Source organism: Globicephala melas, chromosome 1, assembly GCF_963455315.2.
Source record: "Globicephala melas chromosome 1, mGloMel1.2, whole genome shotgun sequence".
Taxonomy (NCBI): domain Eukaryota; kingdom Metazoa; phylum Chordata; class Mammalia; order Artiodactyla; family Delphinidae; genus Globicephala; species Globicephala melas.
In genome coordinates this window covers 29,478,155-29,498,957 of record NC_083314.1, presented here as the reverse complement: position 1 = coordinate 29,498,957, position 20,803 = coordinate 29,478,155, and the positions used below count along the sequence as shown (strand labels likewise).

Genomic DNA, 20,803 nt, shown 5'->3' with positions numbered 1-20,803 from the left:
AAGTGTTATGATTGCTTGCACAAAGTGCTGTAGAAATTAATGATGTGGGTGGTGCCTAACCTAATCTGGGAGTCAGGGAAGATTTCTCTTTCCTCAGATTTCCAATTAAATTCAACACAATTCAAGAAACATTTTGTGTGCTCCACATATGCTACATATTTTTTCTAAATCCCAGGATTCTATATTAGTGAACTAGATTACTCAGACCAATCCTCCACTGAAAACCATGAAAATTTCTGGATAATATATTTTCTAAATCTCCTAACTAGCATTAAAGAGATGACAATATAGTAAGTAAATAGCAGACCAAAATTTTAGTGAAAGTGGAGAATGAGAAAGGTAAATTGAGAACCAAAACACCACTGCTACTTTCATCCTGAGGGCATTTTCCAAAGTAAACTGGGTTCAATTTTTGAAAACTCACCAGATTAGAAGGGGCAAAAGAAGTCAAGGCTCAGGACCTGTGTAAGGCAAGGAGTTTAATACCAACTCCACAATATGCTGGGACCCAAAATCACACTATCAAGATTAGGGTGAACCAGAAAGAAAAAAGCCAACCTCCTAGGGGCAATCCAGGAAAGACTGCCCTCACACTGAGCCAAGCAGGGAACAAGGGAGAAGAGTAGGAAAACAAAACAAGATGAGACAAACCCTGTCCCTGAGAAACTGACCACAGGTAGGATCTCATGTGCATTTGCAACCTAGCTTGCCGCCTAGATTTGCAGTACTTAGGTGGTCAAGGAAATCTTAGCTATGAACTTGGTTTAAGGTGATCCAATACTGGTAGTTCCACCAGGCACCTGGCAGAAACAAGCACAAATTCATTCTGGAGGAAGACAACTTCATCTCAGACCATAGGTAACATAATTAAGCTCATAAGGAAACAGGACAACCAAGTTTGGGCACAGAGAGTAACAGAACAACAAAAAAATCCATATACAGCAGAAATGGCATAGCAGGTATTTGTGGCAAGAATATACTTTTCAATAAATCGTTTTTGAGCAACTAGATACCCACAGGGAGAGAAAAAAAGAACTCGAATTTTCATGATTTCATGACCTCTAAGACTATTCCTTGTGGATTAATGACTTCAAGACATTAATTGAAAAACAAAACAATATGGTTTTTAGCAGATAATTAAGGGGATTGTTTTTATGAACTCAGGATAAAGAAATATCTTAAATGATATTTTAAAATCACTAGTTATTAAGGAAAAGATTAATTTATTTGAATTAATAACATTTCTCCATCAATAGTCACCATAATGAGAGCAAAAAGACAAGAGTAGAATTATAGAAAATATTTGCAACTTGATTAGTATCCAAAGTTCTTAGATAATAAGTAAGATAAACAGTTCAATAGAAAAATGAAAAAAGATAACACTTCACAAAACAGAAAACACAAAAGGCCAATAAACATGAAAGGCCGCTAAACATTATTAGTAACTTTAAGTTAGAATTTGAATAGATATAATACACCCAATAGACTGATTTTAAAAGTAAGTCTGAGTTTTAGCAAGGCTGTGGAACAATGTGACTACTCATTCACTGCTAATGTTGGTGTAAATCAGCACCAACTCTTGGGAAATATTTTGGCATTCTTGAGTTACAGGACCTTTTATTCAGTCTATATGTAACTTCACCATCTTGAAGTGACAGTGTTACCAATGAGCAGTCCAAAGCTTCTCTGTGTCTTCCTGTGTAAGCAACTTATTCTTTCTCTCTGCAAATTTGTAAGACGTTTTCTTTGTCTTGAAGTTTAAAGTCTATGCCTATGTGTATATCTTTTCCCATCAATTCCACAGGAGACTTTCAATCTGAAGTCCTAGGTATTTCTTCCAGCTCAGGGGATTTTTTGAATTATGATTTGTGTATTAGATGTCTCTTTGGCATCTGTTTTTTTTTCTAATTCAGGAACCCATACTATTTGCATATTAGGTCTTCTGAATCTGTCCTCCAAATCTCTTATATTTTCCTCTGTGTTTTTGTTTCATTTTAGTTTTGCTAACTGTTTTGAAGTATTTTCTCTACTGCTAGGCTATTAATTCAAGTCTCAGACAGGTGTTGATTCTCCTTCAGCTCATTAACCAAATTCTTAAATTTTTTTGTTGTTGTTTTTTGTTTTTGTGGTACGCGGGCCTCTCACTGTTGTGGCCTCTCCCGTTGTGGAGCACAGGCTCTGGATGCGCAGACTCAGCGGCCATGGCTCATGGGCCTAGCTGCTCCGCAGCATGTGGGATCTTCCCGGACTGGGGCACGAACCCGTGTCCCCTGCATCGGCAGGCAGACTCTTAACCACTGTGCCACCAGGGAAGCCCCCAAATTCTTAAATTTGAAGATCACGTTGTGTTGGTTTTTGTTTCTGTTTTGAACTCCCTTAAGTACTGTTCAGTTTTGCTCAAGTTATCATACTTCCCAGCAGTTCTAGTTAGTCTGGGATCTGTTCTGCATGTTTTGTCTGTTCTACTCTCTAGATTCTAGGCCTACTGAACTACATTTCTTTTTCTGCTCACTGGGGTTTGGCTACTAGAAAATTGCATGATGTGATAATCCCAAAGGGTGGGATGTACAGCCATGGTGTTCTTGAGGGCTGGGGTTTAGCAGTCCCCACAACAGTCCCCTGTCGAGGCACTGGCAATAAGCTTTTCTGAAGCCCATTCTCTTCTCACTTTCCTAATTTCTAAAGTACAGAAGGCTTAGTCCACCTGTTCAGCTACTCCTCTACTTCCTTGGAAGAAAGGGAAACTAGGCATAAGCCATGCCACACATTGTCCCCTCCACACACACCTCTGGGGATTTAAGCATATTTGCAGATGAACCACCATGCTTAAATCCCATCCTAGGAGTCTCCCCCTGAATAAGGGTTCCCAGGCTTTTATTCAGCCCAGGGCGGAACAGGCCCATGATAACTTTCTTTCCCCAAACTCTAAACCCCATTTCTCTGCTTGTCCCCAGAAACTGTTGAGGGCAGGAAGGTTGCTCTTCCTGACGTTGAAGCTGGGAGTAGAGTGGAGAAAAGATGAAACAAAACTCTATCTTCCAAGACTCTCAGCTGCATTAAACAAACAAACAAACAAAACAAAAAATTCTTCAGGTATCACATTCAGTTATTCAGGAAACATTGCTAATGCATTATGAAGTAAAGTAGAGACCCCATAAGTTTTATGTACTTCTTTTTAATGTCTTCAAACCAGTTTTTAATGGTTTAAAATGTCATGTCTCTCTTGTACTTATATTCTTAGTTTTCTTTTCTCAAGTCTCAGAAAAATGTTTGTGCAGTTGCCTGATCTCTTCACAAATCACCGCTATACTAGTTTTCTGGGCAAGGTCCTTTAGTCATGTAATGGGAGGGCAGATTTTAAATGACTGACCCACTGATGAAACTTCATAGACCACAGAGAAGAAAACAGTATAGTTTTTCATATCTCAGTTTTAAGAGGATAAAATTATATTGAGTACATAAAAATTTTAGTAAATTTGGAATAAGTTTGCCCCAAAACCCTTTTTGACAAAACCATAGGTTGATTAGAAATTACTGTTCTAACATTATGAACAAAGCACTATGGGAGTTCAGAGATTTTTATTAACCCCCCCCCAATAGTTCAAATTCTAAAACCCCACTTATTTCTTTTTATTTGATCTTCCTTCCTATCCACATTACTTTGTGTGTCTACTCATATAGCCCTATTTGTGAGTCCCTTAAAGCAAAAGACCTTTCTTTGTGAAGCAATTAGCATAATACATGCCCTTAGCATTATGTGAACTGCTGTTTTTCTGGAGCACCAATTCCTAAAGGCCTACTTGTCAATACCTATCTGAGATAAAAAGTTTCACCAATTAGAGATGAAATGAATAAAATAAGAATAATTTTTCATAAACCTAATTTTACTTCAAAAATTATAAGATTTTATCTTTTTTACTTTTTTGTATTAAAATAGCCTTTCTTTTCATAAAATGATGATAATAGAGTTTTCTCTCTCCTTTCCCCCATGTTCTTTCCTAGCAAAATTAAATGTTAGTAACTCTAAATCAATCTTTTAAAATATTTTTAAAATTTAGTGCTCTATGAATTCAGAAAGTCTGATAACCACCTTCCTAAGTGGTTCAGTTGAAACCAGCTAAACTTATTAAAACCACTGTAGCCAATTCATCCCATCAAGGGGGCCCATGACCCTAAATAAGCTATTACTCAGTATATCAATATCAGATCACTATTTGGATATTGCTGAGATTCCTTCTACTCCCACAATGGTGCAAATGCTAACCAAAGAATCAACTAGTATGTGGGAGTACCACTGGCTCATACTTTTGAATTAACATAGATATGAGATAACAGAGATATTAGATCTACACCTAGAATCATAAAGTTTTTTTTAAAAAAAATGGAAGGACTTTTATCCATTAACTAAGGAAAATAAGGCCCCATAAAGTTATACACTTTGCCCAAGTTCTCACTAGAACTAAGACTAGAAACACATTGTCATCATGCCTAGACCAATATTCTCCCCACTTTACCACAGCTGCTTTGCAACTAAGGAAGATCCCTGCTCTGCTCACAAAATAACCAATCTTCAAAAATTGGCCTTTATTTCCATATAAAAATTGAAAATTCTAAAGCTAAGAGCATCTCATGAATAATAACCAATTAGAAAACAGAATAAATAAATACAACAGCAAACAAAAATCTAAGGTACCTAAAATAAATCTAACAATAACATACAAGACTTTTGTGTGGGGGTGTGGGAAATCTTAAAGGACATAGAAACACCCTGAATAAATGGAGATATACCATATTCATGGATGGGATATCACAAAGATATCTTTACTACAGTAAAATTAAAAACAAACATTTACCTTAAAAAACAAAGCAGAAGGACAAGTCACAGACTGAGAAAAGACCACTGCACCCCAGGTAACTGAGAAAAGATTGGGAACCAGAATACCGAAAGAAGCTCCACAAATCCAAAAGAAAAAGAAACAGCCCAACAGAAAAATGGACAAAGGACAGATAAGAAAGCTGGATGCCTCACAAATACATGAAAAAAAAAAAAGTTCAACTTACTAAATTAGAAAAATGTGATTAATGTAATTAACAAATTTTAAAATTAATTTTTAAATGTCTTATTTTAAACCCATCAGACAGTCAAAAATAATTATTTAAAAATCAAGTAAAACGAGGTTTTGGCAAGAATGTGAAGAAAGGAGAGCTTTTATTTACCCCTGGTGAAAGTGGAAATGGATGCTACCTTGAAGAGCCACTTGGCAATACCTAGTGAAGTTGATGGTGTGCATATCTTACAACTCGGTAATTCTACACCAGGCACATGCTCAAGAAAATATGGCACCTGTCCATAAAAAAACGCAGTGAAAAATTGGCAACAACCGGAACACTCATCAGTAGGAGAATGGATAAGTAAATTATAGTGTATTCATACAATACTATAAAGCAGTTAAAAATAAATGAACTAGAGCTCCATGTAATAACTTGTATAAATCTCAAAAATATAATATTAAGTGAAACAAGCAAGTTGAAGCAGAATCCATACAGTTTGATAACATTTATAAAAAGTTAGAAGCCTGGAAGCAATATCATGTAATATATATTGTGTTGACCAGAAAGATGTTAAGATGCTACGGAAAATCCCAAACGAACTTTTTGGCCTACCCAATATATATGACTAAAACCTGAATATGGGGTGTGTGTGTGTGTGAGTGTGTGTATATAAACTTTCATGACTAAAACCATATTCAGGTACTTGTTACCTCTGGAGAGTAAAGAAGAAAGAGGAATTATATTAGGGAGGGATAGATGGTGCTTAAGATATGATAAAGCTGAGTGGTGGGTATATCACTGTTTGCTCTATTTTTCTCTATATCTTTAAAACAGCTCAAAATAAAACAGTTAATTGAATTTTTCATGTACTCACTGGATTTCTCTTAAAGGGTAAGGAAGATGATATTTACCTTGCGGTGATATGGGAGCTGCCTGATGTTGTGCCTGTCCTACAAAATGGGAATCGCATTGTGCATCTAAGGATGTCTGCTAAAGATAGGAGTATGGCTATTCCTTTCCCAGATGTGGAGTTGATAGTGGAGAAAAACTTTTCTCAATATGTTGATGTAAGTTTTTTCTTGATTTGTTTTCCTTTTTATTATGAAAATTTACAAACATATATAAAAGTAGAGAAAATAATACAATGAACTTTTATGTATTATCACCCAGCTTCAAAAATTATCTATGCATGGCCAAACTTATTTCTCGTTATTCCTACCACTCTCCCATGACCACTGTCAATGGATGGATTATTCTGAAGCAAATCCCAGACATTGTGTAATTTCATCCCTAAATATTTCAGTATGTATCTCTGAATGGTAATGACTCAAAAACAAAACAAAACAATGGTACCATTATTTTCTAAAATAATTTACAAGAGATCTTTAATATAATCACATCACATTTTTCAGTTTCCCCAGATTTTATCATACAGTTTGTTTATCTTACAGTTTGTTTCAGCCAGAATCTAATCAAGGCCCATTTGTTGCATTTGGTTGATGTCTCTTCAGTCTTTTTTAATATATAATTATCTTTCCATATCTCTTTTTTTCCCCTTGCAAATTATTTCTTGAAGATACTGGACAATTGGTACCTGGTTTCTCATTTTCCAGATTTTGCTGATTGCACCCTTGTGGTGAATTTAAAAAGTTCTTTACTTCCTTTAACCTGGTAGTTATATCTGGTGCATGTAGCTTTGATTAAAAAAAAAATAAGACTCTATAGTACATGGAGGTCACTACAGTACATGATGTCATGTACTTCCATCAAAATTCACATAATACTAATTCTCTTTTTTTGGATCAGCCATTGATGACCACTACCTAGGTTTATTATTTCATTCAGAGTTGCCATCTTAACATTCTGATTCATTTATTAGCTGGAATGTGTCTTTAAAGAAAAACTGTTATCACTGGTTTGCAGGGCAGAAATAGAGACACAGATGTAGAGAACAAACGTATGGACACCAAAGGAGAAAAGTGTGGGGGGATGGTGGTGGTGGGATGAATTGGTAGATTGGGATTGAAATATATACACTAATATGTGTAAAATGGATAATTAATAAGAACCTGCTGTATAAAAAAATAAATAAAATTCAAAAAAGAAAAACTATTATCAACTATTTGGTTACACTGAGGTATAGTTCAGATAGGAAATCAAAGTAACTGATTGATTCTTTCCTTACATTTATCAGTTTTCAAAATAAGAAATTGGGTTCCTTAGCATCCTCCAAAACAGTGGTCAATGGATTTTATTTGTTTAGTATCATTATCAAATCATAAATTTAAATATTCTTGATTTGTTTCAGTCTATTGCATTATTAATTAATTCTCAAATCATCCCATCTCAAGCTAGTTGGACACTTTTCAGGCTTTTGAGTTCTTTTAACATGACTCTAGTAGTTCTGGATAGCTTCCAAGTGTGACAAGTTTCCAGGCGTATTTTGTTAATTTCTTGTTCCAGATCTACAATCCACCATTTTACCAAGAAATCCTAATTCTTTTAGTGAGATTAATCATTAAAATAGTATTAAGAAACTACAAACTGAGTTTTAGAGATGCTTATTGTCACTAGATTGATCCTTGTTTTTAGAACTTTTCAATGGACAGAGCTAGGAAAAAAATTTAAGAGAAAATACATCTTTAGCTTGTACTGATATTCCCATTCAGATTTAAAATAATATGGCATTACTGATTCTATTTTTGTTATCTTTTTCTCTCACAGAAAATCTCTGTTTCTAATGACATTAACATAATTACTTACTTGCTTTATCCTATTATTTATTTAATGTATCTTATATAATATATAGGGTTTTATGTCATATTATATTGTATTATAGTACATTATATTATAGTATGTTAGATTATAGTTTTGGAAAAATATAAAATAACTAGAAATATGATAGCTGAAACAATTATCTTATCTTCTTTGTAGTTTCTGTCCTTAGAGTACATATCTCTTGGAATATGCAATCAAATTACTATGTTTTAAAATTATTTGAAATAATTTCTTGTGCCACCAACTCTATACACAACAAAGTTTATTGCATTTTTAATGTATTGTTTTTTAAAAATTTAATTTTGTCTAATTATTATGTAAAACATTTGAATAGATTTTAAATCAGATCTTCAAAACAAGATTTATTCTAACTTCCATTCCTGTCCCTTCTATTCTTTTCCTAATCTATAGTTAATCTTTTGTTTTTAAATTTTTGATTTATGCTTCCAATGTTGTTTTTTAAAAATATAATCTAATACTTATCCTTATGTGTATCCCCTCACTCCTTCTCAAGCAAGTTTTAAGATACTGTACATATTCTTATATTCCTTGCTTACTTTATTTAATAATATATTCTGGAGATCATTATAAACAGTACATAGAAATGTTCATCTTTTTAAAAGATGTGTATTTTAAGGTAAAATACACAAAACATAAAATTTACCATATTAACCATTTTTAGTTATAGAGTTCAGTGGTATTAAGTACATTCATACTGTGTGCAACCTTCATCACCCAGAGAACCCTTTTCATCTTGCAAAACCAAAACTCTATACCCATTAAACAGTAACTCCCCATTCCCCCCTCCTCCAGCCCCTGACACCCACCATTCTACATTCTGTCTCTATGACTCTGACTACCCTAGGTACCACATGTAAGTGGAATTATACCATATTTGTGCTTTTGTGACTGGTTTGTTTCACTTAGTATAATGTCTTCAAGGTTCATTTATGTTGGAGCATATGTCAGAATGTTCTCCCTTTTTAAGCCTAAATAATATTCCATTGTATGTATATACCACATATTATTTAACAATTCACCCATTGGTGGACATTTAGGTTGCTTCCACATTTTGGCTACTGCAGGTATGAACATAGTTGTACAGATATTTCATCTTTCTTTTTGAAAACTCTATGTTATTTCAGTTAGTTGGATGTACCATAGTTTGTTCAACTAGTCCCCTATGAGTTAACATTTGGGTAGTTTCCAATTTTTTTGCAATTATAAATAATGCTGTAACAAATAGCCTTATGCATATGTCATTTCAAATTTTTGAATCTAATCTTTAAAATAGATTCCTAGAAGAGATATTGCTGCATCACAAAGTAAATGCCAAATTCTCCCCTACATCAGTTACACAATTTTATATTCCCACTAACAACGTATGAGAGTTCTTACTTCCCCACAGCTTCACCAAGAGTGTACCGTGTCAAACTTTTAGATTTGTTCAAATATCATAGGTGGAAATTGTAAGTTGGTATGTTTTTTCTATTGTAATGAATAAGTGGAGCATATTTTTATGTATATGCCTCACTTGTCTATTCTTTGTCTATTTTTCTATCTAGATTACTCTTTTCTAATGTTTTAAAAAGCTCTTTATATATTAGGAATATAAAAATACATACACACGTGTATAAATAATTAGGAATATGCATTAGGAATATTAGTCCTTTGTGATAGAAGTTCCAAATATTATTTCCCAGTTTCTTATTTATGTTTTCATTTTGTGTATGGTCATTTTTACCATGGCAATTCTAACTTCTGAGCAGCTGGGTGTAGATGAGGTTCAACAGTTTATCAGAAACTACTCTTAGGTATAATCACAAATATTCTTCAGGCTCCACTCAGGGAATCCAATAGTATTTCATGTTCTCATTTATCTAAAAATAGCTAGGTGTTTTAACTTCTCCAAGATTTTAATAAAAAGGGTAAGTTTGGGGTCATATCAAGAGGTCACAAAATTGTTCACTTTTTCTGGCTAATTATTATTTCAACATTTTTACATTATGTAATCTTAACTAGATTTTCCAATGTCAGTTAATAAAATTTCAGCTTTTTGTTTTTACAGGTTTTTTTTAAGCTTCTTTTCTTGCTCTGGTGACATCACTTGGTTAACTTTTTTCTTGCTGCTCTAATTGTTGTTTTAAAAATCTAAATAAGGAAAATGTATCATCAGACTATTTTTTTTACAGGATATTCTCTGAATTTCAAAATTGTAAGTAGACTGAAAGGAACCAATCTTATATTCCACACAGATAAAAAGAAGTGTTCCCTGACAAGTTTTTAACAATAGATCCTCAGAGTCACAGAACCAGAGCCCTTAACCTGGGATCCTTGGATAATCTGTTCATAGGTGGACTTCCAGGGATCTAAAAAGCCTCTGCAATTATATACAAAACTTCTCTTCTGAAGAGAGCATGGTTCATAAGTTTTTCTTTCTCAACATTTTATTATGAAAAATTTCAAAAATATAGAACAGTTGACAGTGTTACCCTCCACTTAAAATTTACTCTTAACATTTTGCAATATTTGCCTCATTGCAGATGTATTCATGTATCCATCCTCAATTCACCCTTCAATCCACCTTATTTTAAAAATGTATTTCAAAGTAAGATGAAGATATCAGTACGTATCACCCCTAAACACTTCAGTATATATATCTTTAACTAGAGTTCACTCTTTGTTTATGGTGTTGTGTTTTTAGTGAAATTTACAAATAATAAATGCACAGAATTTAAGTATGCTATTCAATGAATTTGAATAAGAATATACACATCCAAACCATTATCAAGATAAAAAAAAAAAACACTTTGATGCCCCTGCCCATCAATACTTGCCCCTCACTGAAAGACAACTACTGTTCTAATATTTTTCACCATAGATTTGTTTTTCCTTGTTCTAGAATGTCATGTAAGTGAAATCATACAGTATATATTTAAAGTTTATTTAATATGTTTTTTAGATTTGTCTATGTCACTGTATATATCAATAGCACTTTTTATTGAACACCTACTATGTGTCGAGCACTATTCTTAGCATTCGGAATGCAAAGTTTAATGAGGTATGGTACCTGCACTACTGCATTATAGGATTGTAGCAGAGAACTTGGAGGGTTGAGCCAGGGTGCAGGGGTGAAAGAAGAGGAGGTTCCTGATGAAGAGAGTTGCTGAATTAGTTCTTTAAGAACAATCAAGAGTTAGCTTGGCCCAGAAAGGGAGTTTCTAAGGGGAGGTGAGAAGACAAAGTGAATCCCAAGGGGAGGAGTAACATGGAAAAAATGTCACAGTGCTTGCTTGACAGCACATATACTAAAATTGGACTGATACAGAGAAGACTAGAATGGCCCCTGCAGAAGGATGACATGCAAATTCATAAAGTGTTCCATATTTTTCACAGAATACACATTCTTTTCAAGTGCACATGGAACATTCTCTAGGACTGACCACATACTAGGGCACAAAACAAGCCTCAACAAATTTAAGAGTATAGAAGTTATCTTAAACATCTTCTCTGACCACAACAGCATGAAACTAGAAATTAACAACAGAAAAAGAAATGAGAAAAAAGCAATTACATGGAAGCTAAACAAAATGCTACTAAAAAACCAATGGGTCAATGATGAAATCAAAGAGGAAATTAAAAAATACGTTGAGACAAATAACAATGAAATCTCAACCATACAAATCTATGGGATGCAGCAAAAAGAGTTATAAGAGGGAAGTTCAGAGTAATTCAGGCCTTCCTCAAAAAAACAAGAAAAATCTAAAACCACCTAACATACCATTTAAAAGAATTAGATAAAGAAGAACAAATAAAACCTAAAGTTAGCAAAAGGAAAGAAATAATAAAGATCAGAAAGGAAATAAATAAAATAGAGACTAAAAAAACCCAGAAAAAGTCTATAGAACCAAGAACTGGTTCTTTGAAAGGATAAACAAGATTGACAAACCTCTGGCCAGACTCACCAAGAAAAAAAGAGAGAGAACACAGATATACAAAATAAATATAAAAAACCATAAGGGAATACTACAAATAATTGTATGTCAACAAATTCAACAACCTAGAAGAAATGGATAAGCTTCTAAAAGCATACAGTCCACCAAAACTGAATCAAGAATAAATAGATAGGGACTTCCCTTGTGGCTCAGTTGTTAAGAATCCACCTGCCAATGCAGGGGACGTCGGTTTGATCCCTGGTCCAGGAAGATCCCACATGCCATGGAGCAACTAAGCCTGTGTACCACAACTACTGAGACCATGCACTGCAACTACTGAAACCCATGTGCTCTAGGGCCCATGTGCCACAACTACTGAAGCCCACATGCCTAGAGTCCATGCTCCACAACAAGAGAAGCCACCACAATGAGAAACCCATGCACCACAATGAAGAGTAGCCCTCACTCACCACAACTAGAGAAAGCCCACATGCAGCAAAAAAGACCCAATGTAGCCAAAAAATAAATAAAAATTTTAAAAAAGAATAAATAGATAATTTGAACAGACTGATCCCTGCAACTGAAATAGAATCTGTAATTTTAAAATTCACTACAAACAAAAGTCCAGGACCAGATGACTTCACAGGTGAATTCTACCAAACATACAAAGGAGAACTTATACCAATCCTTCTCAAATTCTTCCAAAAAAATTGAAGAGGAGGGAACACTCCCAAGGACATTCTATGAAGCCACCATCACCCTGATACCAAAATCAGACAAAGACACCACCAAAAAGGAAAATTACAGGCTAATATCTTTGATGAATATAAATGCAAATATTCTCAACAAAATATTAGCAAACTGAATCCAACAACACATAAAAAAGATCATACACCACAACCAAGTGGAATTCATCCCAAGTTCACAAGGATGGTTCAACATACACAATTCAATCAATGTAATACACTACATCAACAAAATAAAACACAAAAACCACATGATCATCTCAATAGATGCAGAAAAAGCCTTTGACAAAATTCAACATCTATTCATGATTAAAACTCTTACCAAAGTGGGTATAGAGGGAACATATCTCAAAATAGTGAAAGCTATTTATGACAAACCCACAGCCAATATAATACTCAGCGGTGAAAAGTTGAAAGCCTTCCCACTAAAATCTGGAACAAGACAAGGATGCCCACTCTCACCACTGCTCTTCAGTATAGTATTGGAAGTCCTAGCCACAGCAATCATACAAGAAAAAAAAATGTGTCCAAACTGGAAGGAAAAAGTTACAATTGTCATTATATGTAGATGATAAGGATACAAGATTAACATACAGAAATCAGTTGCATTTCTTTACACCAACAATGAAATATTAAAAAGGGAATGTTAAAAAAACAATGTCTTTTAAAATCACAACACAAAAAATAAAATACTTAGGAATAAACCTCACTAAGTAGGTGTAAGATTTATACGCTGAGTACTATAAAACATTAATAAAGGAAATAAAAGAGGATTCAGAGAAATGGAAAGATATTCCATGTTCTTGGATTGGAAGAATTAATATTGTTAAAATGGTCATACTACCCAAAGCAATTTATAGATTTAATGTTATCCCTATCAAATTACCCACGACATGTTTCACAGAACTAGAACAAATAATCCTAAAATTCATATCATACCATAAAAGACCCAGAATAGCCAAAGCAATCCTGAAGAAAAAGAATAAAGCAGGAGGCATAACCATCCAAGACTTCAGACAATACTACAATGTTACAGTAATCAAAACAAAGTGCTATTGGCAGAAAAACAGACATATGGATCAGTGGAACAGAATAGAGAGCCCAGAAATAAACCCACTCACCTACGGTCAATTAATCTTCAACAAAGAAGGCAAGAACATACAATGGATAAAGATCGTCTCTTCAGCAAGTGGTGTTGGGAAAGTTGGACAGCCACATGTAAATCAATGAACTTAGAACACACGCTCTCACCATACACAAAAATAAACTCAAAATGGCTTAAAGACTTAAACATATAAGACATGACACCATAAAGCTCCTAGAAGAGAACATAAGAAAAACATTTTCTGACATAAATCATAACAATGTTTTCTTAGGTCAGTCTCCCAAGGCAACAGAAAAAAAAATGAAAGTAAACTAATGGGACCTAATCAAACTTACAAGCTTTTGCACAGCAAAGGAAACCACAAACAAAATGAAAAGACAACCTACAGAATAGGAGAAAGTATCTGAAAATGATGAAACTGACAAGGGCTTAATTCCCAAAATATACAAACAGCTCATACAGGTCAATATAAAAAAAGAAATCAAAAAATGGGTAGAAGACTTTAATAGACATTTCTCCAAAGAAGACATACAAATGGCCAATAGGCACATGAAAAGATGCTCAACATTGCTAATTATTAGAGAAATGCAAATCAAAACTACAATGAGGTACCACCTCATGCCAGTCAGAATGGCCATCATTAAAAAATCTACAAAAAACAAATGCTGGAGAGGGTGTGGAGAAAAGGGAACCCTCCTACAATGTTGGTGGGAATGTAAGTTGGTACAGCCACTGTGGAAAACAGTATGGAGTTTCCTCAGAAAACTGAGAATAGAATTACCATATGATCCAGCAAACCCAGTCTTGGGCATATATCCAGACAAAACTATAATTCAAAAAGATACATGCACTCCAATGTTCATTGCAGCACTGTTTACAAGAGCCAAGACATGGAAACAACCTAAATGTCCATTGACAGATGAATGGATAAAGAAGATGTGGTACATATATACAATGGAATATTACTCAGCCATTAAAAAGAATGAAGTAATGCCTTTTGCAGCAACATAGATGCAACTAGAGATTATCATACTAAGTGAAGTAAGTCAGAAAAAGACAAATACCATATGACATCACTTATATGTGGAATCTATAATGACACAAATGAAACTTCGTATGAAACAGAAACATAATCAGGGGCATAGAAACTAGACTGGTGGTTGCCAAGGGAAAGGGGAGTGGGAGAGGGTTGGGTGGGAGTTTGGGATTAGCAGATGCATTCTATATTATATATAGAATGTATAAAAAACAAGGTCCTACTGTATAGCACAGGGAACTATACTCAATATCCTGTGATAAACCATAATGGAAAAGAATATGAAAAAGAATGGAAAAGAATATGAAAAAGAATATATATATATATATATATCACTTTGCTGTACACCAGAAACTAATACAACATTGTAAATCAACTATACTTCATTTTTTTAAAAAAGCCCTAAAGAAAGACAAAGAAAGATCAATGCAAGAAGAGGATATCACACTCAATATATATGCACCCAGTATAGGAGCACCTAAATACATAAAACAAATACTAACAGAGATAAAGGGAGAAATTGACAGGAATACAATAATAGTAGTTGACTTTAATGCTGACTTCAGTGGACAGATCTTCCAGAAAGAAAATCAGTAAGCAGCAAAGACCCTAAAGTGTACAGTCCCTTTGCTGTACAGCAGTAATTAACACAACATTGTAATTCAACTATACTTCAATAAAAATATAAATTTAAAAAATCACAGAGGTAAGAAATTGCATGGTTTTCTAGGGATAGCTACGAGTATTTCAGTGTGCCTTAAATAAGTGGTAGAAGATGGAGACAGACAGAGAGGTAGAGCCTGGATCATTCTCAGTGTTATTAAGGAGATTGAATACCCTATAAGAAATGGAAAACAATTGAAAGGCTTTAAATGAGAAAAGTCATGATCAGATTTGTGTTGTGGTAGCAGATTTGATGCTGCTTTAATGGCAGATTCAAATGGACAAGACTAAAGGCAGAAGATTCAGGTAATAAGGTACCATTTTAGTTAAAAGATATAAGACCATGATAGTGGGGATGGTAGAAGGAGAGGTTTCCAAAAATATTTAGGTGATAAAAGTAGCAGAACTTGCAATTGATTAGTTAGTGATGGATACCATGCAGTCAGGAGAAGGTCCTGAGAGAAAAAAAGGAATCAATACAGCTCCAAGATTTCTAACTTGCATGATGAATTAGGAAGTGGTGCTACCCAATAAGATATAGAATAGAATGAAGGAAAATGCTTAAAGAAAGTGATAAGTTAGGCATATTAACTTTGAGATACTTGTAAAATTTCTAAGTAATTAGATATATAAGCCTGAAGCTTGTGGGAGAGGACTGGACTAGATTATTAGGTCATTAACGTAAGAGGATGATTATTAAAACATAAGAGGAGGGCTTCCCTGGTGGCGCAGTGGTTGAGAGTCCGCCTGCCGATGCAGGGGACGCGGGTTCGTGCCCCGGTCCGGGAAGATTCCACATGCCGCGGAGCGGCTGGGCCCGTGAGCCATGGCTGCTGAGCCTGCTGCATCCGGAGCCTGTGCTCCGCAACGGGAGAGGCTGCAACAGTGAGAGGCCCACGTATCGCAACAAAATAAATAAATTAATTAAAAAAATAAATAAAACATAAGAGGATGAGATTGCCCAGAGAGAGTTAGAAAAAAAAAGAAAAAGAAAATGGGCTGGAGGTAAACCCTAAGGATATAAATATTTAAGATGTTGGTAGAGTAAGAAGGTACTGAGTTAGAAACAGAAAATGAAGGATTATATAGACACAAGCAAAACCAAGAAAGTCCAGGGCCGAGCATGTCAAGAGAGTAAGAAGTTTCAGGAAAGAGAGAGCAATTGACAATGATAAGAATAGACCTCTAATCTTATTTAGATGTTCCCAAGTCTTGCCTATATCGCTGATATAGCACTTTCAAATTGTACAGTAATCAGGAGCAGATTTTTCAGGATTACTTGAGATGCTGCCTCCCAGGCTTGAAGTCCTCAGTATGTCCACCAAATAAAACATAACTCTCAACTTTTAGATTGTGTCTATTTTTTTTAGTCGACATTTATGGTGACTATGGATAAGGAACCCAGAGCTGATTTCTTTCCTTCACCTGAACTGTACGAGGATCTGGAGCCTTGGTACCAGCAGAGACCTCATGCCTATTCGCATCCTCGGGGAGTCCAGATGAATTCGAATGAGCCTCTCCTGGTTCTAGGCTCTCCCGTTATTGGTTGATGATCCTAAGTTTTATTCGGTGGTGTTAAACTCCTCTCTGGAGGAGTAGGTTACCCTTGAAACTCAGTTTCAAGAAGAGGTACCTGGGTTACCCTCAGTGTAAAAGGCACTGGGAAGATTTTTGCTCAGTTTAGACACTGAGTGGTTTATCCTCAGTTTAAAGACTGGAAAGACGTTGCTCAGTTAAACACCGAGTAAGGTTGGACTGGACTGAGTAATTAGGGGGAAGACTGACCTGTCATTTTTCCTTGAATTGGCTACCTTAATAGAGTTTGTTGAAATAAAACATAAATCTTATAAGAGCTTCTGAACTCTGAAGAACAGACTGTCTCCTCCTGGCCGGCAACAGCTTTCTCAGGTGAATGAGAAACTTGCAGGAATGGTGGAGGCAAGACCATGCAGCTGTCCTATAGGGAAACCCACTAATTTAATTAACAACCTGCTCAACCCGGGATGTGAATAAGAACTGGCCATCCCGTGATCTGAGCACCCATGGTGGTCTTATATGCCACCGGGAGAACCTGAGAAATGTAAGAGGGGGCTGAAACAACTCTGGGGCAAAAGCCTATAGGAGTTAAGATCTCAAGCAGCAATTGGCCCACCACATGATCATCACAATCATCACATTGCACATGATCATCACTAGCAATTTTTATTTCAACAAATTCACCTCAGAATGGGAAATAAAGCTTTCAGAACAAAAGAAAAAGGACGACAGATTGCCAGCCTCCAACTAATACCCCCAGCCAGGTTTATGTATGTACAAAACTTACAAGTACTTACTTAATTGGGAATTAAAGGAAATCTTACTCTAAAAATAAGGGGGCTCTTTTATGGCATATGAAGTTAAGTTTAAAAAGCTGGCTTGACAAAAGTATCTTTTCAGAGTTCTGACTTTAAACAAAGGCCTTCTAGAGGGAACTTGCATTTCTCTTTCTGTATCTTGGAGATGTAAATGTTCTAGCTGATCTTCCTAGAGCATTCTGTGTGTGTGTGTGTGTGTGTGTGTGTGTGTGTGTGTGTGAAAACCTGACCTCTGCCATACTATTTTTGAGAGTAAACTTTCTGGATCTTACTTAGGTGACATCTTTCTCCACTCTCTTATAGGGAAGCCTCTTGCATCTTATTGGTTTGAATCACTATTAAAATATTTCATTAATGGCCAAATGACGGATCCTTTAAATTGAAGAAACTTCTAAATTGGTGGATTTTCTAGAGTGCTCTCATTATAAACAGCTGTTTTATTGGTACCTATAAAAACAAAAATCAAATTAAAGGTGGAAAAAAGAAATATATCTAATGGTTAACCTCAGAACTTCCTTAGCTTGAATCAAACAAAGAAAAACAGATTTGGGAAGCTTTATTTGTGGTCTTTGCTTCCCCTCAATAGCTCTTACAGATGTTAATAAAAACATTGGAATAAATTAATGTTAACAGGAAAAGAACATGTAAGAAAGTCTAGATACTTTTTCCAGCAAGGTAGAAATTTTTAAAAAGACATCTCAAATGAATAAAGAAATCTTTAGATAATTATTTAAAATGGGATAAATAAAATGAATATTTATGTGATTACCTAAGGTTAAATGGGCCAAAAAGGACTCCCTACAGGTCCTCAACATTAAAAGCCAACAAGTCTACTTATCCCAGTTTAAAATATACATATATTAAGAGCTGAAAAAAATTTACACTGAGATATCTGACCAGCAAGTATTTGGGGCAACAGTTGGGCCAAAGCACCTGAGTTCCTTGGCTCAACCCTCTCTGGGGATCCCAGAGCCTTTTATATAAAAATAGATTAAATGGGCAGGGAATAAAAAGAAAGAAAAACTTCTAGAACACCTCCTGTAAGATCAAAGTTTGTTGATTGGATCCTAATGAAAACTAAAGGTATAAAAAGTGACAGAATTGAGATGAAAGTGTATAAAATTGATATATTTAAATGGGCTTTATGTAAGATGGTTATGTCTCTTTATTTAATTATATTGCAGGATAGGCATGTTTCACTGGGGAATTCTTCCTCTGTGTGGTATTGAATCACTAGGTTGTGTTTCGGGGGCTCTGAAGAGCTCCAGGTCTTTATGACTCGGTGCAGAAAGAATTCAGTGAGAGGCAAAGTGATAGATAAGAAGTGATTTATTAGCTTAGGAAGCTTGTGAGGCTTACAAGTGGGTGGGTGAGAGGGTGCTGCCCCGAGAACATAGTGGGCTACAGTTTTATAATCAAAGGAAAAATGGCGAGGGGGAAAAGACCAACTTATTCCTCATTCTTGAGTAGACATCAAGCTTCCATCATCAGCTCCTCCTCCAGGTTGGGCAGGGGAGTTTTCTTGTCCCTATATGGTCAAGCTGGGACTGTCATGGCACTATGGAAAAATTATTCCATGTCTCAGTACAATGAGGGTCTTTCACTTTGAAATGTCACCTTTCCATAAATTATTGTTTTTCATGTGTGTAGAGAACACGTCCCAAGGATTATAACTTACTGAGCTTGCTGGGCAAGATGTGGGTCTCATGCCACAATTGTTTTATTGTTTGGGGGCATGTCTCATGCTTCTGCTGCATGGTTTTGTTGCTAAGCAAGCCTGATTGGTTTTGTGGTTAAGCAAACCTACTTTCTTGAGTGATCATCAACTTACAGGGGTCCCCCATATTTTTTCTTTACTTACAATCCCCTAGTGGGATTAACTATTTAATCATCTAGTTTGTCCCTTTACTCTGTCCCTATCAGTATTATAAGACAAGGCATATAGATCTGCCCCTCAGGAAATATTAATTGAACATATTAAAGGAAACCGATAGGGGTACCTGAGCCATACAAAAAGTAAAACCTGGAAACTAACATTCAAGAGCTAATAAAAGTAAAAATAGTGATTTTGCTCTGGGTTTAACTTGTAAACTCAGAAAGAAGGTCTTTGCTGAATGCCTTATACAAGCTTTTGAATGTATGATAAACTAAACTCTAATGTTCTAGAACATAGAGCTCATAAATTTCAGTTTAGTTAGAAATCTTCTCACTGATATAAAATATAGCTGGGCAAGTCAATCTTTTAGTATCCATTAGGTGACAGACCTGTTCTTTGGGGAATTAAAAGCAACTGTCTTTCTCTTGCAAATCTTTACAAACCAGAATGTAAATTCAAGTCACAAGGAGCTGAGACTGAGCCTAATTAGCTCAATCAGGCAGAACCTGACACCAAGAGGAAAAAAATGACAAAGTGACAGTTTTAAAATTCAAACCAAACTTTACAAATAGTAAAGCCTTAGTCATCTGAGCAAACAACTTTAATGTCTTCCAACTGTTCTTTGTAAACTAGTAAGTTTATATTGTAATACCTGATTCATAACTGGTTTTTTATTTATTTATTTTTTAGTGAAGCCATGAGATCTCTAGCTTTGCCTGTTTATATATCTGTGTACACATTATACATATGAGATAGCTCTACCTCTGGAAGGTATTTTCAGAATTGAATTTATAAAGAGCTCAATTTTAAACTAAGCACATACAAATTAAATAGGAAAGAAACTGGCTAAAATGACTTTCAGGTTCATGTGAACTGGGAAATATTCAATATTAGGTTGATACCTGGTATTAAAGTTAAAATCTGTTGATCTAATAGACATGTCTTTAGAGTCATCAACATTAAGTATAATATTTTATTGTGCCTAGGTTTAATAGAAGTCATATAAGACCTTATTATATCTATTACAAGAAAAATAACTTGATATGATAAAACTTTGTAGTAAATTTAACTGAGATAAAAAGCTTTTTGGTTAACTTTAAAAATAATAATATTTTAGAAATGTCTACTTAAAGTGATCTCTCCAGATATTTGGTAACAAAGTTCTAGTGTTGCTTAATTTAAGTGATGGAAGTTTATTAAATAGCTAGGTGATTCCCAGCTAGCTGATTCTCAGTAACATAAGATACTGAGACATCAA

General features: G+C 34.9%; 1 protein-coding gene and 1 non-coding gene across 2 annotated transcripts in view; both read left to right on the top strand.

Annotated features, from left to right (window-relative positions):
* WDR64 (WD repeat domain 64) overlaps positions 1 to 20,803 on the top strand; it is a 149,822-nt gene that overhangs the window by 77,872 nt on the left and 51,147 nt on the right. The window contains exon 15 of the mRNA XM_030868587.2: positions 5,943 to 6,119. Within this exon, the coding sequence (XP_030724447.2) occupies positions 5,943 to 6,119 (177 nt within the window). The remainder of the gene's footprint in view (positions 1 to 5,942; positions 6,120 to 20,803) is intronic.
* On the top strand, positions 11,116 to 11,221 carry LOC115859561 (U6 spliceosomal RNA). The gene has a single exon (XR_004042102.1). It is a non-coding gene; the product is annotated as a U6 spliceosomal RNA (small nuclear RNA).